This window comes from Oryctolagus cuniculus, chromosome 19, assembly GCF_964237555.1.
Source record: "Oryctolagus cuniculus chromosome 19, mOryCun1.1, whole genome shotgun sequence".
Lineage (NCBI taxonomy): Eukaryota > Metazoa > Chordata > Mammalia > Lagomorpha > Leporidae > Oryctolagus > Oryctolagus cuniculus.
The window spans coordinates 11,414,507-11,430,535 of record NC_091450.1 but is presented as its reverse complement, the minus strand read 5'-3'; the positions used below and the strand labels follow the sequence as shown (position 1 = coordinate 11,430,535).

General features: G+C 53.2%; 1 protein-coding gene and 1 long non-coding RNA gene across 27 annotated transcripts in view; one reads left to right on the top strand and one right to left on the bottom strand.

Annotated features, from left to right (window-relative positions):
• LOC127488597 (uncharacterized) overlaps positions 1–6,492 on the bottom strand; it is a 115,970-nt gene extending 109,478 nt beyond the window's left edge. For both annotated transcript variants that reach the window (XR_011384786.1, XR_011384787.1), the window contains exons 1-2: positions 6,355–6,492; positions 1,628–1,779 (exon numbers count right to left, since the gene is read on the bottom strand). This is a non-coding gene — a long non-coding RNA (uncharacterized lncRNA). The remainder of the gene's footprint in view (positions 1–1,627; positions 1,780–6,354) is intronic.
• Positions 6,432–16,029, top strand: part of LOC103346408 (trafficking protein particle complex subunit 9) — a 142,825-nt gene continuing 133,227 nt past the window's right edge. For 20 of the 25 annotated variants that reach the window (XM_070064976.1, XM_070064965.1, XM_070064964.1 and 17 more), the window contains exons 1-2: positions 6,586–7,163; positions 11,842–11,987. In XM_070064976.1, the coding sequence (XP_069921077.1) occupies positions 6,973–7,163; positions 11,842–11,987 (337 nt within the window). In that variant the 5' untranslated portion in view covers positions 6,586–6,972. Of the gene's footprint in view, positions 7,164–10,047; positions 10,188–11,841; positions 11,988–16,029 lie in introns of all 25 variants that reach the window. The other 5 variants (XM_070064978.1, XM_070064979.1, XM_070064974.1 and 2 more) reach the window with 5 other exon arrangements.

Here is a 16,029-nt window from a genome sequence, read left to right as displayed (position 1 = left end):
ATAGATAAACAAAAATAAAACCATATAAGATGGCATGTCACTCCACCAGACTGGCTATTACCAAAAGACCTAGGACATAGGTGCAGAAATAGGGGTCTAGCACACTTCTCAAGGGAACGTCAGTCAGTACAGCATGTTGAAATAAGCACGGAGCGTCCCTAAAAGCTAAAAAGAAATCAAACTGTCCCACGACCCCACCAACCCACGTCCGGATTTACGACATGTACATGTAAGGTGTATATGTACATGCATGGAATGTGTGCATGTACATGCGTGTGAAATATGCATGTGACATGTATATGTGTGATATGTTTGTGCACAAGCATGTCATATGTGCTTGTGAATATAATGTGTGCATATGGTATATACATGAACACATATATGTATATGGCAGAGCCATGTCTTCGCTCACATGTCCACTGCAGCACTGCTCACCACAGCCAAGACAATGGAAATGCATGAATGCCCCTTGGTAGGTGAATGGACAAGGAATGGCAGCTGCGGCGCACCCAGGAATACCCAGACCCAAAACACCCACAGGAGGATCTGTCATTTACAGCATGTTCATGGAGACGAAAGTCACACACTGTATACGAGGACCCCAAAGTCCTTAAAAGACAGGATTGAATGTTCTTACTGGAGCTCGTGTTACAGCACAGGGGTTAAGTCACCGCCTGTGCTCCAGCACCCCATGTGAACACCAGTTCAAGTCTTGGCTACTCCACTTCTGATCCAGTTCTCTGCTAATGTGCCTGGAAAAGGAGCAGGAGATGGCCCAAGCTTGTGCCCCTGACACACACTGGAAACCTAGATGGTGTTCCAGGTTCCTGACTTCTGCCAGGCACAGTCCCAGCCATTGTGGCTATTTGGGGAGTGTGTGTGTGTGTGTGTGTGTGTGTGCACACATGTCCCCGTGTCTGTCTCCCTCACCAGACATGCGTAACTGCCCTTCAAGTAAATAAATAAATCTTAAAAAACAATAAAGGGAAGGGGAAGAAATACCAGAGAGCTGATCTTTCTACAACCCATGAGAACACAGCAAGAAGATGGCCGCCCTCACCAGGAACTCAACCATGCTAGCACCTGGGTTGGACTTGCAATGCTGAGAACCATCAGTAAATCAATGCCTGTGGTCGGACTAGGCCAGGTGTGGGGTTTGTTACAGCAGCCTGAGCTGACTAAAACACCCCCAAGACCTCTAGAAGAGCATGTGACCACCTGACACACCAAACCCGTGAACTCATGTCCCCACATGGCTAGGCCTGGTGCGGCAGCAGATACAATTCCCATTGCCCCCAGCTCCATCTCCTTACTGGCATCACCAGATGGGAGAACTCCATCATCAGCACTGTGTATCCCACTGACACAGCAGGTATACTTGGGGGGAAAAAATCACAGCATTCCACTCCCTTAGGATGACCACCTAGCTAATCTGGACAAGCCAGTCAAGAGAGGGAATTGAGAAATTGTCTCTATAATGTGCCTGCAGTAAGCCACGCTGCTAACAAAGTGCCGGGGTGAGGTCTTGGATGGGCGAGTCACATGGCTGGTGGCAGGTGCCCCGGAGAGCTGACTACAATGCGGACCTGGGAGCAGGTGAACTCTCAGGAATGAGGAACCCACTTACCGTCACTCAGGTCCTACAGGAGACCCTCCTGGCAGGAGAAGTCCAGGCTCGCGTTCATGGTGACATTGAAGGTGGCTGCCTGCCCAGGCTGCAGGGGAAACTGGGTGACGGTTCTTCCAGCTTCCAGCTCAGGAAGTCACCATACAGTTTCTCTGCAATGATAACAACAATAGTGATGTTGATGATGATAGCAGAGCAGAGGCACAATGAGACTGACACCAACCCGGCTGGGAAATTCTGGCACACGCTCAAAACAAAGATGACAAGCATTCAATATGTCAGAGAGCAAAAAGCCAGGAAAAGTACTGAATCAGAAGAGGCCGTGAGGCACAAAGAGGAGGCAGAATGCGTCATGCTCAGGCACGGTACCCCCGCTTGGCCACCATCCCTCCTGGGGAGCCGTGGGACCTGCAGACAAAATGAAGGCCTGTGGCTCTGGCAAGTGAAGCTAAGTTACCCCACCATGAACATTTTCTGTATTGTGCTGCTGTGAAGGAATCAGACCCACGTTAAGCAGGGACACCGCTTCAGAGAAAGAAATCCAGAATCAGAAACACACAGCTAAGAGCAGAGCCTCAGGCAGGGCCGGCGAGGAAGCGGCCTTGGGCCTGGTGCACCGTGTAGAATGGTAAATCCTCAGAACCGAGATATGTCCACAGACACCATAGGGGGATGGCCACTGCATCGGGGGCTGGTGCAGAGGCTGCGCATGGTGACCTCTGCAGAGAATGGGGCCGGGGGTCATCATCACTGAGAGCAAGGCACCCTCTGGAAGGACAGGAAGAGACACAGGGGACACCCAGTGTGGCCTGGTAAGCAGCCATCCCTCCTTCATTAACAACTGGGAGTGAGCTGTGAGACAGCCAACCAAGGCCCAGTATTCTCTGCAGCCAGCACACCTGGGAAAACTGACAACCTCCAATGGCTGCGCCACAAGGTCCCCTTCCAACTCTGCTCCACTGAGAAGCTCCCAGCCCCACTGCCCTCCTGCTCACAGGGGCAAGCACAGATGCTGCACAGCCCTGAGCAGTGAGGTCCAGTGTTCCGCCAGCCAGCAGAACGACACACACACACCGAACACATGAAGGGTGGGTCGGTCATGGCTCCCAGGCAGTGCACTGCAGAGACCAGCGTCCAGGTATGCAGCACCAGGAAACCTTCCCAGAGAGACTTGAAGGGAGGAGGAGAATCCAGGGATGGTTAGGAGGAGGAGGATTCTGGACTTGTGCTGTGTCCAGCATGATCTTGGTATGTGGCACAGCTTAACAGATGTCACGCTCAATACCGCCTTCACACACTGGCTTTGTGGTCTGCCTCCTGTGTAGCTGTAGCACGTGGGGACTTAAGACGTTCACATTAGCTATCTTTGGTGGGCAAAGAACCGCCCTAGCCCACAAAGATCGCTGAAGCCTTGTGTGTGTTCCTACTCTCCAGTCTGCACCGCAGCCCTGAGGTCCAAACTACCCCAGGACACTTGCTCTCGGTGCTGTACCAACTCCAGTCAGAAGTTATGCCATTCCTCCTGCACCACGGATGGGACCGAGACCCTCCAGCGACCCAGGAAGTCTACAGACCTATTACGTGGATTTTAATGAACTCCACTATTTGCTTATTAGCCCAGTCAATCCATTCAGGAATGGAAAGGGTAAGACATGCCAGGTGACAGAGAGCCAAATGGGCCTGCTTACTGGGGCCAGTTCCAAGGCCCCAAGAACACAGGAAATGCAAGCTGACTGCCTCCATGGCCTGTGCATGAGCCACACCAGCAGCCACCCCCTTCCTAAGCACAGCCCATGTCAGACAAGTCACCAAGGCCTTGCAAAACCTCACCTCCCAACATCCTCTCCAAGCTGTTTCTAAGAGCCCAGTCTGTAAACAGCAGCCACTGTGTCAGCTGCCCATTCACACAGCTATGGGTGGGCAGGAAGCAAGGGTAGGCCCTGAGCAAGTGCACCTGCAGCGGGAGGAGCACACACACTGAGACGCCTCAGGAGGGCACTCCAGCCCCACATGCTGCCAGCTCTCCTCCACCAGCACAGCCTGCTGCCTCTGTGGAGAGGGCCAGGCTGAATGTCTCTATAGTGGGGTCCCACCTGTCCTCCACAGCCCCACTCATGGGCTGTGTTCCTGTGGGCTTTGTCCCCCCCCAACAAACATACACCCAACCCTTCCACGCACTGACAAGTAGGATACTATATCCAAGGGACTCATTCTCCTACCAATCAATCAGTCAATGGAAGGCAACAGCTCCCACCACTGAGACCCAGCACCTGCCTGGAGAGGCAGGCACTGTGAGGGTTAGGAGTACATGCTTTAGGACAGGGCATCTGGGCTCATCTACCAGCCCTGCCTACATGTCCTAGGTGAGCCACCAAACTTCTGTGTCTGTCAGTTTAGCAATCTGTAAGATGGGCTGTCATGCCAGGTCAACGAGGTAATGGAAGCCAAGTGCTTCAAACACAACCCGGACTAGAACAGCACTTGGCCAGTGTTAGTGATTCCTCCCGTGCCTCAAAAACCCCTCTCTCCTTGTCCTAAGGCAGCAGTCCCTCCCCAGGACCACATGAGGATGAGCTAGCCCTGCAGAGTATGGGACCCCAGCCCAGCAGTCAGCAGGCACACTCTAGCACTAGCTGCCACCAGAGTCTGCCCCTCCAGCCATGAACAGGACCTGGCACGGGGAAGCAGACAATAGTGACAACAGCGTGGACCAAGTCACGGTGTTCAGTTTATAATTAGAACAGTTGGAAACAAGTTCCACGATGGAAAAAAATAAAAACCAGGATGCCACACTGAATGTACAATGTAATTTCAAACACATTAAAGTACTCAAGTAGAAAAAAATGAAAATATATCTGTACACTAATATTAGTTTGCTGTGAGTCAGGAGATCATGGGTAATTTCAAAAGGTTTTGTAATTTTTGAATTTTCTGCTATGAGCTTTTATCATGCTTTTATAAAGAAATACACACAAGGATACTTCAAGAAGTTCACAGAAAATAGAATTAAAGGCTAAGTTTATTTTGATGCCAAAAAAATTGAAATGCTTGCATATGAGGAATCTTCAAACTGTTCATGAGAAACGTACATTATGAATAAAGCATGCATGGATTTCAAAAGTGTCTGGCACCAAAATAAATTACTTTTAGTTCTGTTCTTCCATGAGCTTTAGGAAGTCCCCTTGAGCCTTCACACACACACACACACACACACACACACACACTTGTATAAACCTGCACTAACAGCTCTCTAAGTCTAGGCCCCTGTCCCCCTAACCTGGTTTCATACAAGGAGAAGCCTGTGGGTCCAGCCTGCACATCCACTTGCAAGACCAACCACACTAAGACCTGTGGCCCACCTGACAGAGAGAGGTGGGTGCTGAGCCAATGCAGATGCCCTCATGGTGCCCCACGCTACAGCAGGGCACTAATGTTTCCTGGTGACAGTGGCAGCAAATCACAGGGACTGTTTGTCCCCAAGTCCCAGGTTCGTCTCAGCCAGCTCGAAACTTCCCTGGGGCAACAGATTAACTCTGTGGCAGCCATGCCCATTGGCAGGCAATCAGATGCCTATAAAGAGTTTGGCCAGGCTAAGGAAAAACTAGCCCGCCCACACTAATTAGGTGAGCTCTGCCTCTCTACACCACTACTGCACTCACTTGGCAAGGCAGGGACCATCTGGAGGGACCATCCAGCAGGAACAGCCCCAGGAAGCGGTGCCGGAATTGGAGTAACTGCCTAGTGAGCAGCTTCCCAACAGAGACGCTCCACCCCAAGTCATAAAAGAGCCGAATACAGCACAGAGAGTTCCATCAATTTGCCCAAAGCCAAGCAGCTGGGACGTCGTGGAACCAGGAGTCAGCGCCTGCCTGGCAATGGCCTCCCCCTACCTATCTGAGGGCCTGAACAGAGCCGGAGTGGAGTTCACAGGACCAGATGGCTCCACCAGTGACAACGCCCAGGGAAAAGATCATTAAAATGTGTGATTCTCAAACCAGGAGATGAAGAGGAAAAGCCGTCCATTTCATTCCATCAGACCAGCCTGATCCCAACATCCAACACAAGCACATCATAAGGAAAATGGCACACACATATCCGTCATGAATGTGTCACATGCCTCAACAAAATAGTACCAGACGCCATCCCAAAGCACACCCAAAGCTTAGCACACTGTGCGCAACTGACAGTTACTCCGGAAAGGCAACGGTGGCTACCCTACAAAATCAATCATTCCCAAAACAGAATACACATGGGGAAAGCCCACAAACTATCCCGATAGACACAGAAAACCTAGTTCACAAAAAACTTCCATGACGTTTGCGATACGAAAACACAAATCATCACATCAGGAACGGAACGTACACCTCGGCCTGACGAGGCTCTTTCATGAAAAAGCCCACAGAGCGCGAACGTCACAAACAACGCGAGGAACCCGAAACTGGCCTCCTAGACCAGGAAACAGACACGCACTTTCGCTCTCCTTCCTCCCATCAACAGTCTCTGACGTCTAGAGCAGGGCGGCTGGGCCCTCAAAAAGCAAACAGACGGGAACGCGGGGCCGTTCCGGGAGGAGACCGAGCCACCTCTGCTCTCGCCCAGCTGCGCGCACCCTGGGGACCCTTCCAGACCGACTGCGACCCCACCCACGCCTTCGGGACCCAAGAGCAACAGGCACGCGGCCAGCCAAGACGCCCAGCGGGAAACCACAACAGCCGTGCGTCACTCACCTCCAAGGGGGTCTGGTCTGCTGGTGGGTCAGAGGTCCGCAAAGGCCGTTGCTTCCGGAAGGGACTGAAGAGGAGAAATGCGCCTGGGAAACAGCGCGGCAGCCTCGGAAACGCAGCCTCTCCTGATCCGGCCTGACCCTGCGGACGCTGACTCTCCTTCAGGCTCGGCCAGCCGCATCGAGGACGGCTCCTCTCCTCACGGCTTGCGCTGGCTCTCTGGCAGGAGTGGATGCGGCGCTGACTGCCAGTGGAGAACTGCCTGGCAGCAGGTGCCAGGCGTGCAGGTGCACTTCCGGGTCACAGTGCCAGGCGCAGGCGCACTCCCCACGGGCCATCACCGTGGCAACCCAGGACGCACCAGCACACTTCTGCATCCATCGTCCCAAGCCCCAAGGCCACTTCCAGTCCTTCCTCTCCAGGCTGTGACCAGGGACGCGGACGCTGATGGCCCAGGTTCTCTGGACCCCACCTCCCTGCCTCGTGGGAGTCCTCAATGGAGCTCCTGCCTTCTGCCTCTTGCCTCCTGCCTCCTTCCTGGATCCCACGGCGTACAGCTTCCGGGACGGTGGAACTGTGAGGTAGCGGGGTAAAGCCACCTCCACAGTGCAGGCATCCCATATGGGTGTGGTTTCGAGTACGGCTGCTTCACTTCCAATGCAGCTCTCTGCTGTGTTCTGCGAAGGCAGCAGAAGACGCCCCAAGTCCTTGTGCCTCTGCACCCATGAGGAGTTCCTGGCATGGCTCCTGGCTCCTGGCTTCCAATACTCTCAGCTCAGCTCACTGCTGCCAGTTGAACAGTGCTCCAGCAGGTGGAAGACTTTCTCTGTCTCCCTCTCTATCTCTCTTTCTCTCTCTGTCTCTCTCTCTCTCTCCCTCCCTCCCTCATTTCCCCCCTTTCTTCCCCTCTGTGTGTGACTCTCAATATCCCTGCTGCTTCACCTGCAGGACAAGTTTGGCCTCTCACGGCTATCGCCCTTCTGTTACCTGCTCTCTGGTGCTGTCTTCCACGCTTCCCCCAAGGCAGGCTGAAGAAGTAAGAGGGGAGAAGAGAAAAGAGTGCTCTTTGTTCTGTCTTTTCCCTCCTATCCACTTGATTTTCTGTCAGTTTGCTAACTAGCATCCCACGATTGCTTTGCTTGATTCCAGTTAGCCACTGTGTGCTGAGCAGAGCCAGGCTTTCCAGATAGAATCTGGAAGAACATTCCTTCTCTGGGACTGCTTACCCCAGGGTTCCTACTCCGCCATAGGCAGTGTCACAGGCTGAGTGATTGAGTTTTGTGGTGATCTGTGCCAAACAAATTATGTTGCCTTTAGAGCAGGAACCTTGGACAGTTTTCTGTGGTAGTGGTGGGGGGTGTATTTTATAAAATGACATAGATGCAAAAACTTACGCTATGACAACTCAGCATGCGTACTTTTCTGGCTGATCTTGCCCTCAGAGCCCTCCCCCCTTTTTATTTTTTTATTTTTTATTTTTATTTTTTATTTTTTGACAGGTAGAGTGGACAGTGAGAGAGAGAGACAGAGAGAAAGGTCTTCCTTCTGTTGGATCACCCCCCAATGACCACTGAGGCTGGCGCACCACACTAATCCGAAGCCAGGAGCCAGGTGCTTCTGCTGGTCTCCCATGCAGGTGCAGGGCCCAAGGACTTGGGCCATACTCCACTGCACCCCTGGGTCATAGCAGAGAGCTGGACAGCAAGAGGAGCAACCGGGACAGAATCCGGCACCCCAACTGGGACTAGAACCTGGTGTGCTGGCGCCACAGGAGGAGGATTAGCCTATTGAGCTGCAGCGCTGCCCCCCCCTCTTTTAAACAACTTTGTTGAAGGCTGGCGCTGTGGCTCACTTGGCTAATCTTCCACTTGTGGCACCAGCACCCCAGGTTCTAGTCCCGGTTGGGGCGCTGGATACTAGTCCCATTTTCTCCTCTTCCAGTCCAGCTCTCTGCTTTGGCCCGGGAGGGCAGTGGATGATGGCCCAAGTGCTTGGGTACCTGCACCCGCATGGGAGAATGGGAGGAAGCACGCAGCTTCTGGCTTCAGATCGGCTTAGCGCCAGCCATCGCGGCCATTAGGGGAATGAACCAACAGAACAAAGACCTTTCTCTCTGTCTCTTTCTCACTCTCTATGACTCTACCTGTCAAGTAAAAATAAATAAATAAAAAAGACACAATATAATATGTACAGTTTCACTTTTATAAGAAAAAATTTTTGTTGAAAAACAGTATACATACCAAGAAGTACATACATGTGTACAGGTAAATGAGTTTTTCGTTCTCTGACCTCACACATAATCAACACTCAAGAACAAACATGACTGTTGCATCAAGAGCCCTTGGAATGCTTTTACATATTTAAAAAAATTTTTTTTAATTTATTTTCATTTTATGTGAAAGGCAGGGAGACAGAAAATAAGAGTGAGAGTGAGAGCGAGAATAAGAATGAGAGAGAGAGAGAGAGAGAGAGATCTTCCATCTGCAGGGTCACTCTCCAAAATGGCTGCCACAGCCAGTATTACGGGTAAAACAGCAGTGAAGAAAGGCATCCTCAGTTCTTTGTCTCCCGTGAAAGAAGCATTTCCACATGGACACAGCAGTGAGCAAAGCGAGCTTTATTTTATTTAAGTCAGAAACCTGCTGCCACTGCAGCCAGGAGGGTTATCCAAGAGAGACAGCCCCCAGAAACTGTCTGTCCAGTCTCTTAAGTACGACTTTGGGGGTAAAAAAACAGAATAATAGCTAACAGTCAGGAGGCTGAGACAAAACGCATCAAAAGGCTGGGTTTGTAATCTTGTTTGTCCTGTCTTGCCTGCTTATGATAAAACAAAAAGGGCCTTCTTTCTGTTTTCACTGTAAACTGAAAACTCAGAGGGTGGAATCACTACTTCCTTGCTATTCTCATGGAAAAGGAGTGGGATTGGCACTTTTGTCTTGCTAAAGGCAGCTTTTGGGGGGACGGAAGCGTTTTGTGCCATCTTAAAGAGATTTCCCCTTCTATTGGCTGGTTTTTGTTTTTTGTTTTTTGTTTGTTTGTTTGTTTGTTTTGACAGGCAGAGTGGACAGTGAGAGAGAGACAGAGAGAAAGGTCTTCCTTTTTGCCATTGGTTCGCCCTCCAATGGCTGCCGCGGTCGGCGCACTGTGCTGATCCAAAGGCAGGAGCCAGGTGCTTCTCCTGGTCTCCCATGGGGTGCAAGACCCAAGCATTTGGGCCATCCTCCACTGCACTCCCTGGCCACAGTAGAGAGCTGGCCTGGAGGAGGGGCAACCGGGACAGAATCCGGCACCCCAACCGGGACTAGAACCCGGTGTACCGGTGCCACAAGGCAAAGGAATAGCCTATTGAGCCATGGTGCTGGCCGTCTATTGGCTGTTATTAACTCATCTGCCTCCTCCCACCAGGGCTGGGCTGGGCCAAAGCCAGGATCCAGGAATTCCCTCCAGGCTCCCTAGCCCAGGGGTCAGCAGCAGGGATCCGAAACCTGTGTCTTCACTCCAGTCCAGTACTGTGATTTTTACACCAGGGACTCTGCTCTGTGTGAGCATAAGTAAATGTTGTTTTAAGAAGGGGCAGAGGAGGGGATTCTGTTGACCTACTACGTGTCAGGTGCTAATACAGGTACCTGACATGTGTTACCCAGCTTTAGTCTTGGAGTGACTGTTGAGGTACATGGGGATCTTACTATTTTTCAGGGACTTCTCACTTTTCCAACCTGTCCAGTGAAAGAGCCGAGGGCCACGCAGTGCCAGTGGCCTCTGGGATTGGACGCTGGCAACTCCTTGCCCTGTGGTCATGATCTTTCTCCTACCTGAGAATGTCTCCCAGGCAGATGGTGAGCACTGGCCACAGGCAGTTCCCCTAGGTGGCCAGGCGTGGGCCTGAGGCTCAGCCCAGCCTTCAGAGGGGCCCATCTGAGTCCACGGGTGGTGCAGCTGGTATTTCCGGAACGTTCACAGGGCTGGGATTTGCAGTAGTCAGTAACGAGCTGCTTAGCCTTCACCTTAGCTTCTGAAAGATGTGGAAGCTTGAGATTCTATTCAAAGTCAAAGTCCAGGACTGGGCGCCCGGCGGGGACACAGAGAGGGCTCTGGCACAGCTGTCCTCTGCAAGCTTCCAGCGGAATTGAAGCAGACAAAAGATGCGTGGTTCTAACCCTCCCTGATAAACGCCACACAGGGTGCCCACAGGAGAAGGGAGGTGGACAGGGCATGTTGGATGTAACCCATGGTTTACAGGATGCTGGTTTGTAAGCTGCAGCTCCTGCCTGTGAATGCCAGGGACACTGGCTGAAAATCACAGCTGTGACCCAGACTCTCCAAAGATGGGGATGGAAAGTTGTCGGGTGTTTTTGCTGGGTGCAGTGGGGATGCTGTATGTGAGTGTATGTAGCGGGTAGGGGAGTGGACTGTACAAGCCATCTGGAGCCCGGCAAGGTTGTAGCTTTGTGGGTTTGGTACAGCAGTCCTCATTCTCCAGTAGAGGTTGGGCTACACGGTAGCAGAAATTTCCCTTGAAGTCTCATTGCAGTCTTAGTGCTTTGCTGCGATTAAGTCTGATGCCAGCCGGGCCCTTTTCCAGGCCCCTGAGCTCTCTGGGGTTGGTCCATGATCCTGGCTGCTTCACCTTCCCTGTGTCTGGCCTTACAGTTGCGGAAGGAGAAAGCAGGAGGCCCGGGCTTCCTCTGGGAGGGACCTGCATGGCTCCCACCCCTTACCCAGTGGGCAGAACTGCTCCCGTGGCCTTATATCTGGGAGGTAGGGGTGGAGAGTCATGCAGGTGTGATGCCGGCAGTGTTGATGTCATAGCTGTTCTCCCCCATCCAAAGAGGGTTCCTTGTCATCTGGGTACCAGACCCAGCAATATTCCTGAGCTGATCTACCACCTTGCCAAGACAATCTCCCAGGAGAAACCGCCCCCCCAAGCCATGGTTTCAGACCCAGCATCTCTTGCTGTCATCCATGTCCAGCCATGGGATTTTGGGTTGTGCACTTAATCTCTTGTTTGAAAACTGGTTATGTGGAGATCATACTAACGGCACCCAAGCTGACAGTGGATGTGATGCATCAGTGAGAACACACAGATGAAGTGTGGGGTTGGTTCTGAGTGTCTGTGAGCCGACCCACCCCGGGGAGGCAGGGTAAGGGTCGAGTGGTGCTGACGGGAAAGTAGAGGTGCTGTTGGCCTCTGACCTCCTGGAGCCCAGGGCAGCCCAGCCTGCTGGTTGCAGTAGCAGTGGGGACTCACCCTGGGCCTTGTCTGTGGGGCCAGGGGAAAGCGGCTGTGCCCCCATCCCGGGGCAGGGGGTGTTCCTGGGATTTCCTGGGCTCACTGTGTGTGGCATTCGGCTGCCTTACCCTGCTGCTGATTTTGAGTGCTTTCCCTTCCTTTGGTTCATCTCCTCTGACCTATCCACTGTTGCTCCCACACGTCCTGTTTCCCTGAGGCCAGGCCAGCGTGGCCGCTGATGTCTGTGCCATTTGTCACAGGCGTGTGAAGCTGTTGAACCTCCCCGCCAACCTCCTGCCACAGAAAATGAAGAGATTGCTGGGTCAGAACATGTCGGCCAAGAGCCCCTTCATCTACTCGCCGGTCATCGCACACAACCACGGGGAAGAGCGCAACAAGAACACAGGTAGGCCCCATGGCCCCAGCTCTGTCCCCCCACCCTGCCTCCTGCTGCCCCTGGCACCTCTGGATGTCAGCACAAAGCTCCAGGCTGGCCGCGTGTGTGCCTTTCCTCCCACGGAAGCTTGTCTGGTTTGCTGCCTTTGGCAGGCAGCTGCCCGTGGAGCTGTTTTAAAGATCTATTTCATTGAAGGCATTTTCAGGAAAGTCCCAGGAACTGGAAAGAGCTGTGTTTATCGAGACTTAACACAGATGACGTCAGAGTGGCAGTGGAGACCAGCGTGATCTCACACGGTCCGTGCTGACTTCCCACCCAGCAGAGAAAGCTCTGCTCTGGGGTTGGGCCGTGTCCCTTGTGCCGTTTCCCCGTGAATGCAGGGAGAGGGGCAGCAGAACCCTGGTTCTCTTGAAGACCTCGCCTCTGCTCTTCCAGCTCCAAGCTCCCTGCCCCTTCCCAGCCTGCGGCCGTTCATGTCTCCCTGCCACCGACCCAGGGCACAGTGTGCCCCAGGCATGCCCTGTCCTGTGTCCTGGTGTCATTTGCAAGGCCTGGCCATGGCTCGAGCTCTCTCCCTCACTGCCCTAGAGACAGACCCCAGGGTCTCCTTGCATGTGGGGCGGGGATTGCCCGTCATGCTGGCTGGCCTGTGCATCCCCATGATAGATCTACAGGGACAGGGGCCTGCATTTCCTAGACAAGGAGCCTGAGCTTAGGGAAGGCTGGGCCCTGCCCAGAGGCTGACTGCCCTAGGTCCCCTCCTGGTATGGAGGCCTAAGGTTGCCAGCAGCTCTCTCGCTCTCGGTTTTTGATCCTCAGAGCTTTCTGTGCTTCCTCTTTATTTCTGTTTTTGATTCCATGCCTCCTTTTAGGGAAAAGGCACCTTCATTCCTTAGGGGCCCTGCCTCGCATACCACCCCTGCTGCCTGCCTGTCCTGACCCCCCGCCTTTCTCACCTCTGCTTCTCAGATCCAGCCACATGACTCCTTTCTGGTCCTTGAACACCATGACTTGTCCCGGTCCCATGGTTTGGTCTCTGCGTGGACCTCATCCCGCTGCTGTCGCTGCCTCACTCACAGTCACGCTGCTTGGGTCTCTGTTCAAATATCGCCTTCTCAGAGGGGGAATCTGCTGCTCCCAGCACTTTGGAGGCCACCCTGCCCTCAGCATCCCTAGCTTGCCCCTCGGTAGTGCCTTTCCTTAACTCAATTAGACATTTGCCTCTTTATGGCTTCCCTCCCGCAATGTAGCAAGAGGCTGGGAGCTCTGTGCTGCTCCCTGCCCCGTCCCCAATGCCCACAGCACAATGAAAGAGTGAATGGAGTGGACAGGGCTTGTCCAGGACCTCACTGCCAGGGGAACTGGCCTCGTTGCTCAGTCTGTGCTGTCCACAGTGCCGCATTGTCCCCAGCAGAAGGGACACTGGAGCACTGTGTAGAGCTCGTCATTGTCGTGTTTCTCCTGTAGTTCCAGCACCGGCAGGCCGTAGCTCCTAGTAGGGCCTCACCGTAAACATCACCAACAAGTTGCAGGTTGTCAGAACTCCCTGAAAACAGTGCGTCTTTGGAAGAAAAGTTGTTTGCTCAGCTACAGGGCGAGACCAAGGTGGGAGTCCTAGACAGACCTGTGCTTTCTGTCCCTGGAGATCACTTCTTCATTCAGATGCTGCTTGAGAAGAGGCTGGCTCATACTTTTGTGCCTTTAGTTGTCACATTAATTTTGGAGGAGTTGATTTTTATATCCTTTTACAGACAGAAAAACACAGACTCAGAGAGATAGTTTCCTACAGGTTACTTAGCTGGTTAGTGGCAAAGCCAAGAGCTGGGCTCACACATCCCCAGACCAAGTGTCCCACCCCGACAGGTGTTCTCTGGTTTGCTCTAATGTGCACGCACACCTGGTGTGGGCCCCAGTTAGCTGCAGATGACGCCTGGCTCCTGAGGGCTCAGGTACAGCATCCTGGCTTCATGGTGGTGTGGCAGCCACCTGTACACCATTTGCCCTTTGCTGTCAGTGTTCAGTAAATCATGCGAGCCCAGCTCCTGGCTAGTGCAAGTGTCACAAGCACATTGACACTGGGCTGCACTGAGCTAAGCCAGAGGGGTGCAGCCTGCCCCTACCCACCCAGTTCATGCAGACCGAACAAGTGCATAGGAAGTCGAACAGAGAGATGGGATGTTGGTGGCAGAGGTGCTCCTGGGTACCTCCCCTTTGAACCTGAGCAAAGACTGTGCACTGGGGAGGCAGGGCCAGAGAGGCTCTAGAGCAGACTTGTATAGAGGGCTTAGGGGCTGGAGGCCAGGCTCCTCTTCTTGAGGCCACCTGTGTGATCCACCTGGCCCAGCACAGCAGGGGATAGGGGGCCCCTGGTTACAACATTATTAAGGATTCAAAGACAGCGACATCAGAGCCTTAAACTCAAAGCCTTGGAGCTTGGCTTGGAGTCTCTGTCCTTGTGGCTTGTGCCCAGCATCCAGCCTCATTTCTGTTCTTTGTTCTTAAGCAACTGATGAGGCTTTCTTTCGTGAATGAGGCCCAAAGACGACACCAGGTGGGAGTTCTCATCGTGGTGGGATTCTGGTGCTGCAGGTGCCTGTTCATGGAGAGGGTGGAGACAGGGGTGCACATCGCCTGCCCTGAGCCAGCCTGCCAGGGCACGGCAGGGCCCTGTCTCCTTCCCTCAGCTTAGAACTCGGCACTCAGGGATTGACAGTTTGTTTGTTTACTTTTCATTTTATTTGAAAGGGAGAGACAGAAAGCGAGGTGGGGAGGGAGACGTGGAGAGAGATCTTCCATCCACAAGTTCATTCTTCAAATGCTTACAACAGCCAGAGCTGGGTCAGTTCAAAGATGGGATCCCAGAACTCAATGATCCAGGTGGCAAGGACCTGAGTACCCCAGCTGTCACCTCCTACCTCCCAGGGTGTGTGTTAGCAGGAAGCTGGAACTGCACCTCCTGCCTCCCGGGGTGCACGTTAGCAGAAAGCTGGAACTGCACCTCCTGCACCTCGGGGTGCACGTTAGCAGGAAGCTGGAATTGGAGGTGGAGCAGGAACTGAAACCAGGCATTCTGATACAGGATGCAGGCATCCCAAGTGGTGTCTGAACCGCCACGCCACACGCCCTCCACTCTTCTCCTCTGTGATACAGTTTTTCATCATAGTAAGAAGTGCCTGCTCATATATTCAGTGGATAATGTCAAACTGTGTGGCTTTTTTCTGAAATATATATAACCAAAGACTCAGCTGAGATGCATATTATTTGTTGAATACTCATGGATAGTAGAATGTACTTTGTGTTCCATGACTTCTGATATCTTTTTGACAATTTTCTGCCTATAGTGTGAAGACTCGTGTCCCTTTTGCCTGAGATTCTAGCCTCTGTAAGTCCATCTTTAACTGGGTGCTAGAGCTGAGGCAGACCCTGAGGGCCAGTGCTGACACCACCTGCCCTCCCCCTGCACTGATTCCTGGCCTGAGTGCCTGTGTGCAGGCTTCGTCTGGGCCCTGCTCTGAGAAGAGATGATGGCAACCAAAGTCCCAGGCAAGGCCTGGAGGGGTGGAGAGATTCCTCCCTCTTGTGAAAGGACCTTGTGGTATCCCCAGATTCAGTCTGAGGTCACCGCTGCCAGGCAGGGTGGCCTGGACAGGACGTGGCAGCCTGGGGTTGCAGCCTAGCCCTGCAGCCCCCACTCCCCACCATGTGACCTTGGACAGCCGACAGGGCCAGCTGGGCTGCACATGTGCCCTCCATGCTGTGGGCACGCTGGGAGCTCATGGGGAGCATTGCACTGAGGGTCAGGTGAGAGAGTTCCTGAAGTCCCTGCAGATGATGTTTGCACTGGCACTCGTGTGCCTGGGGCTCGGTACTGGGATGCAGCAGGCAATCAGGAGCGCTTCCTCCCACAGGCAGAGGCAGACGTGGCCACGGAAGCACGTGTCTGCACAGATGATAACAGGCGCAGGGGATGAACTGAACCTGAGACAGCTGGTTTCACCGCTGCTGACTCCTGCATCCTTGCTATTTCAGGGAGAGACGGTTGAGGCAGGGG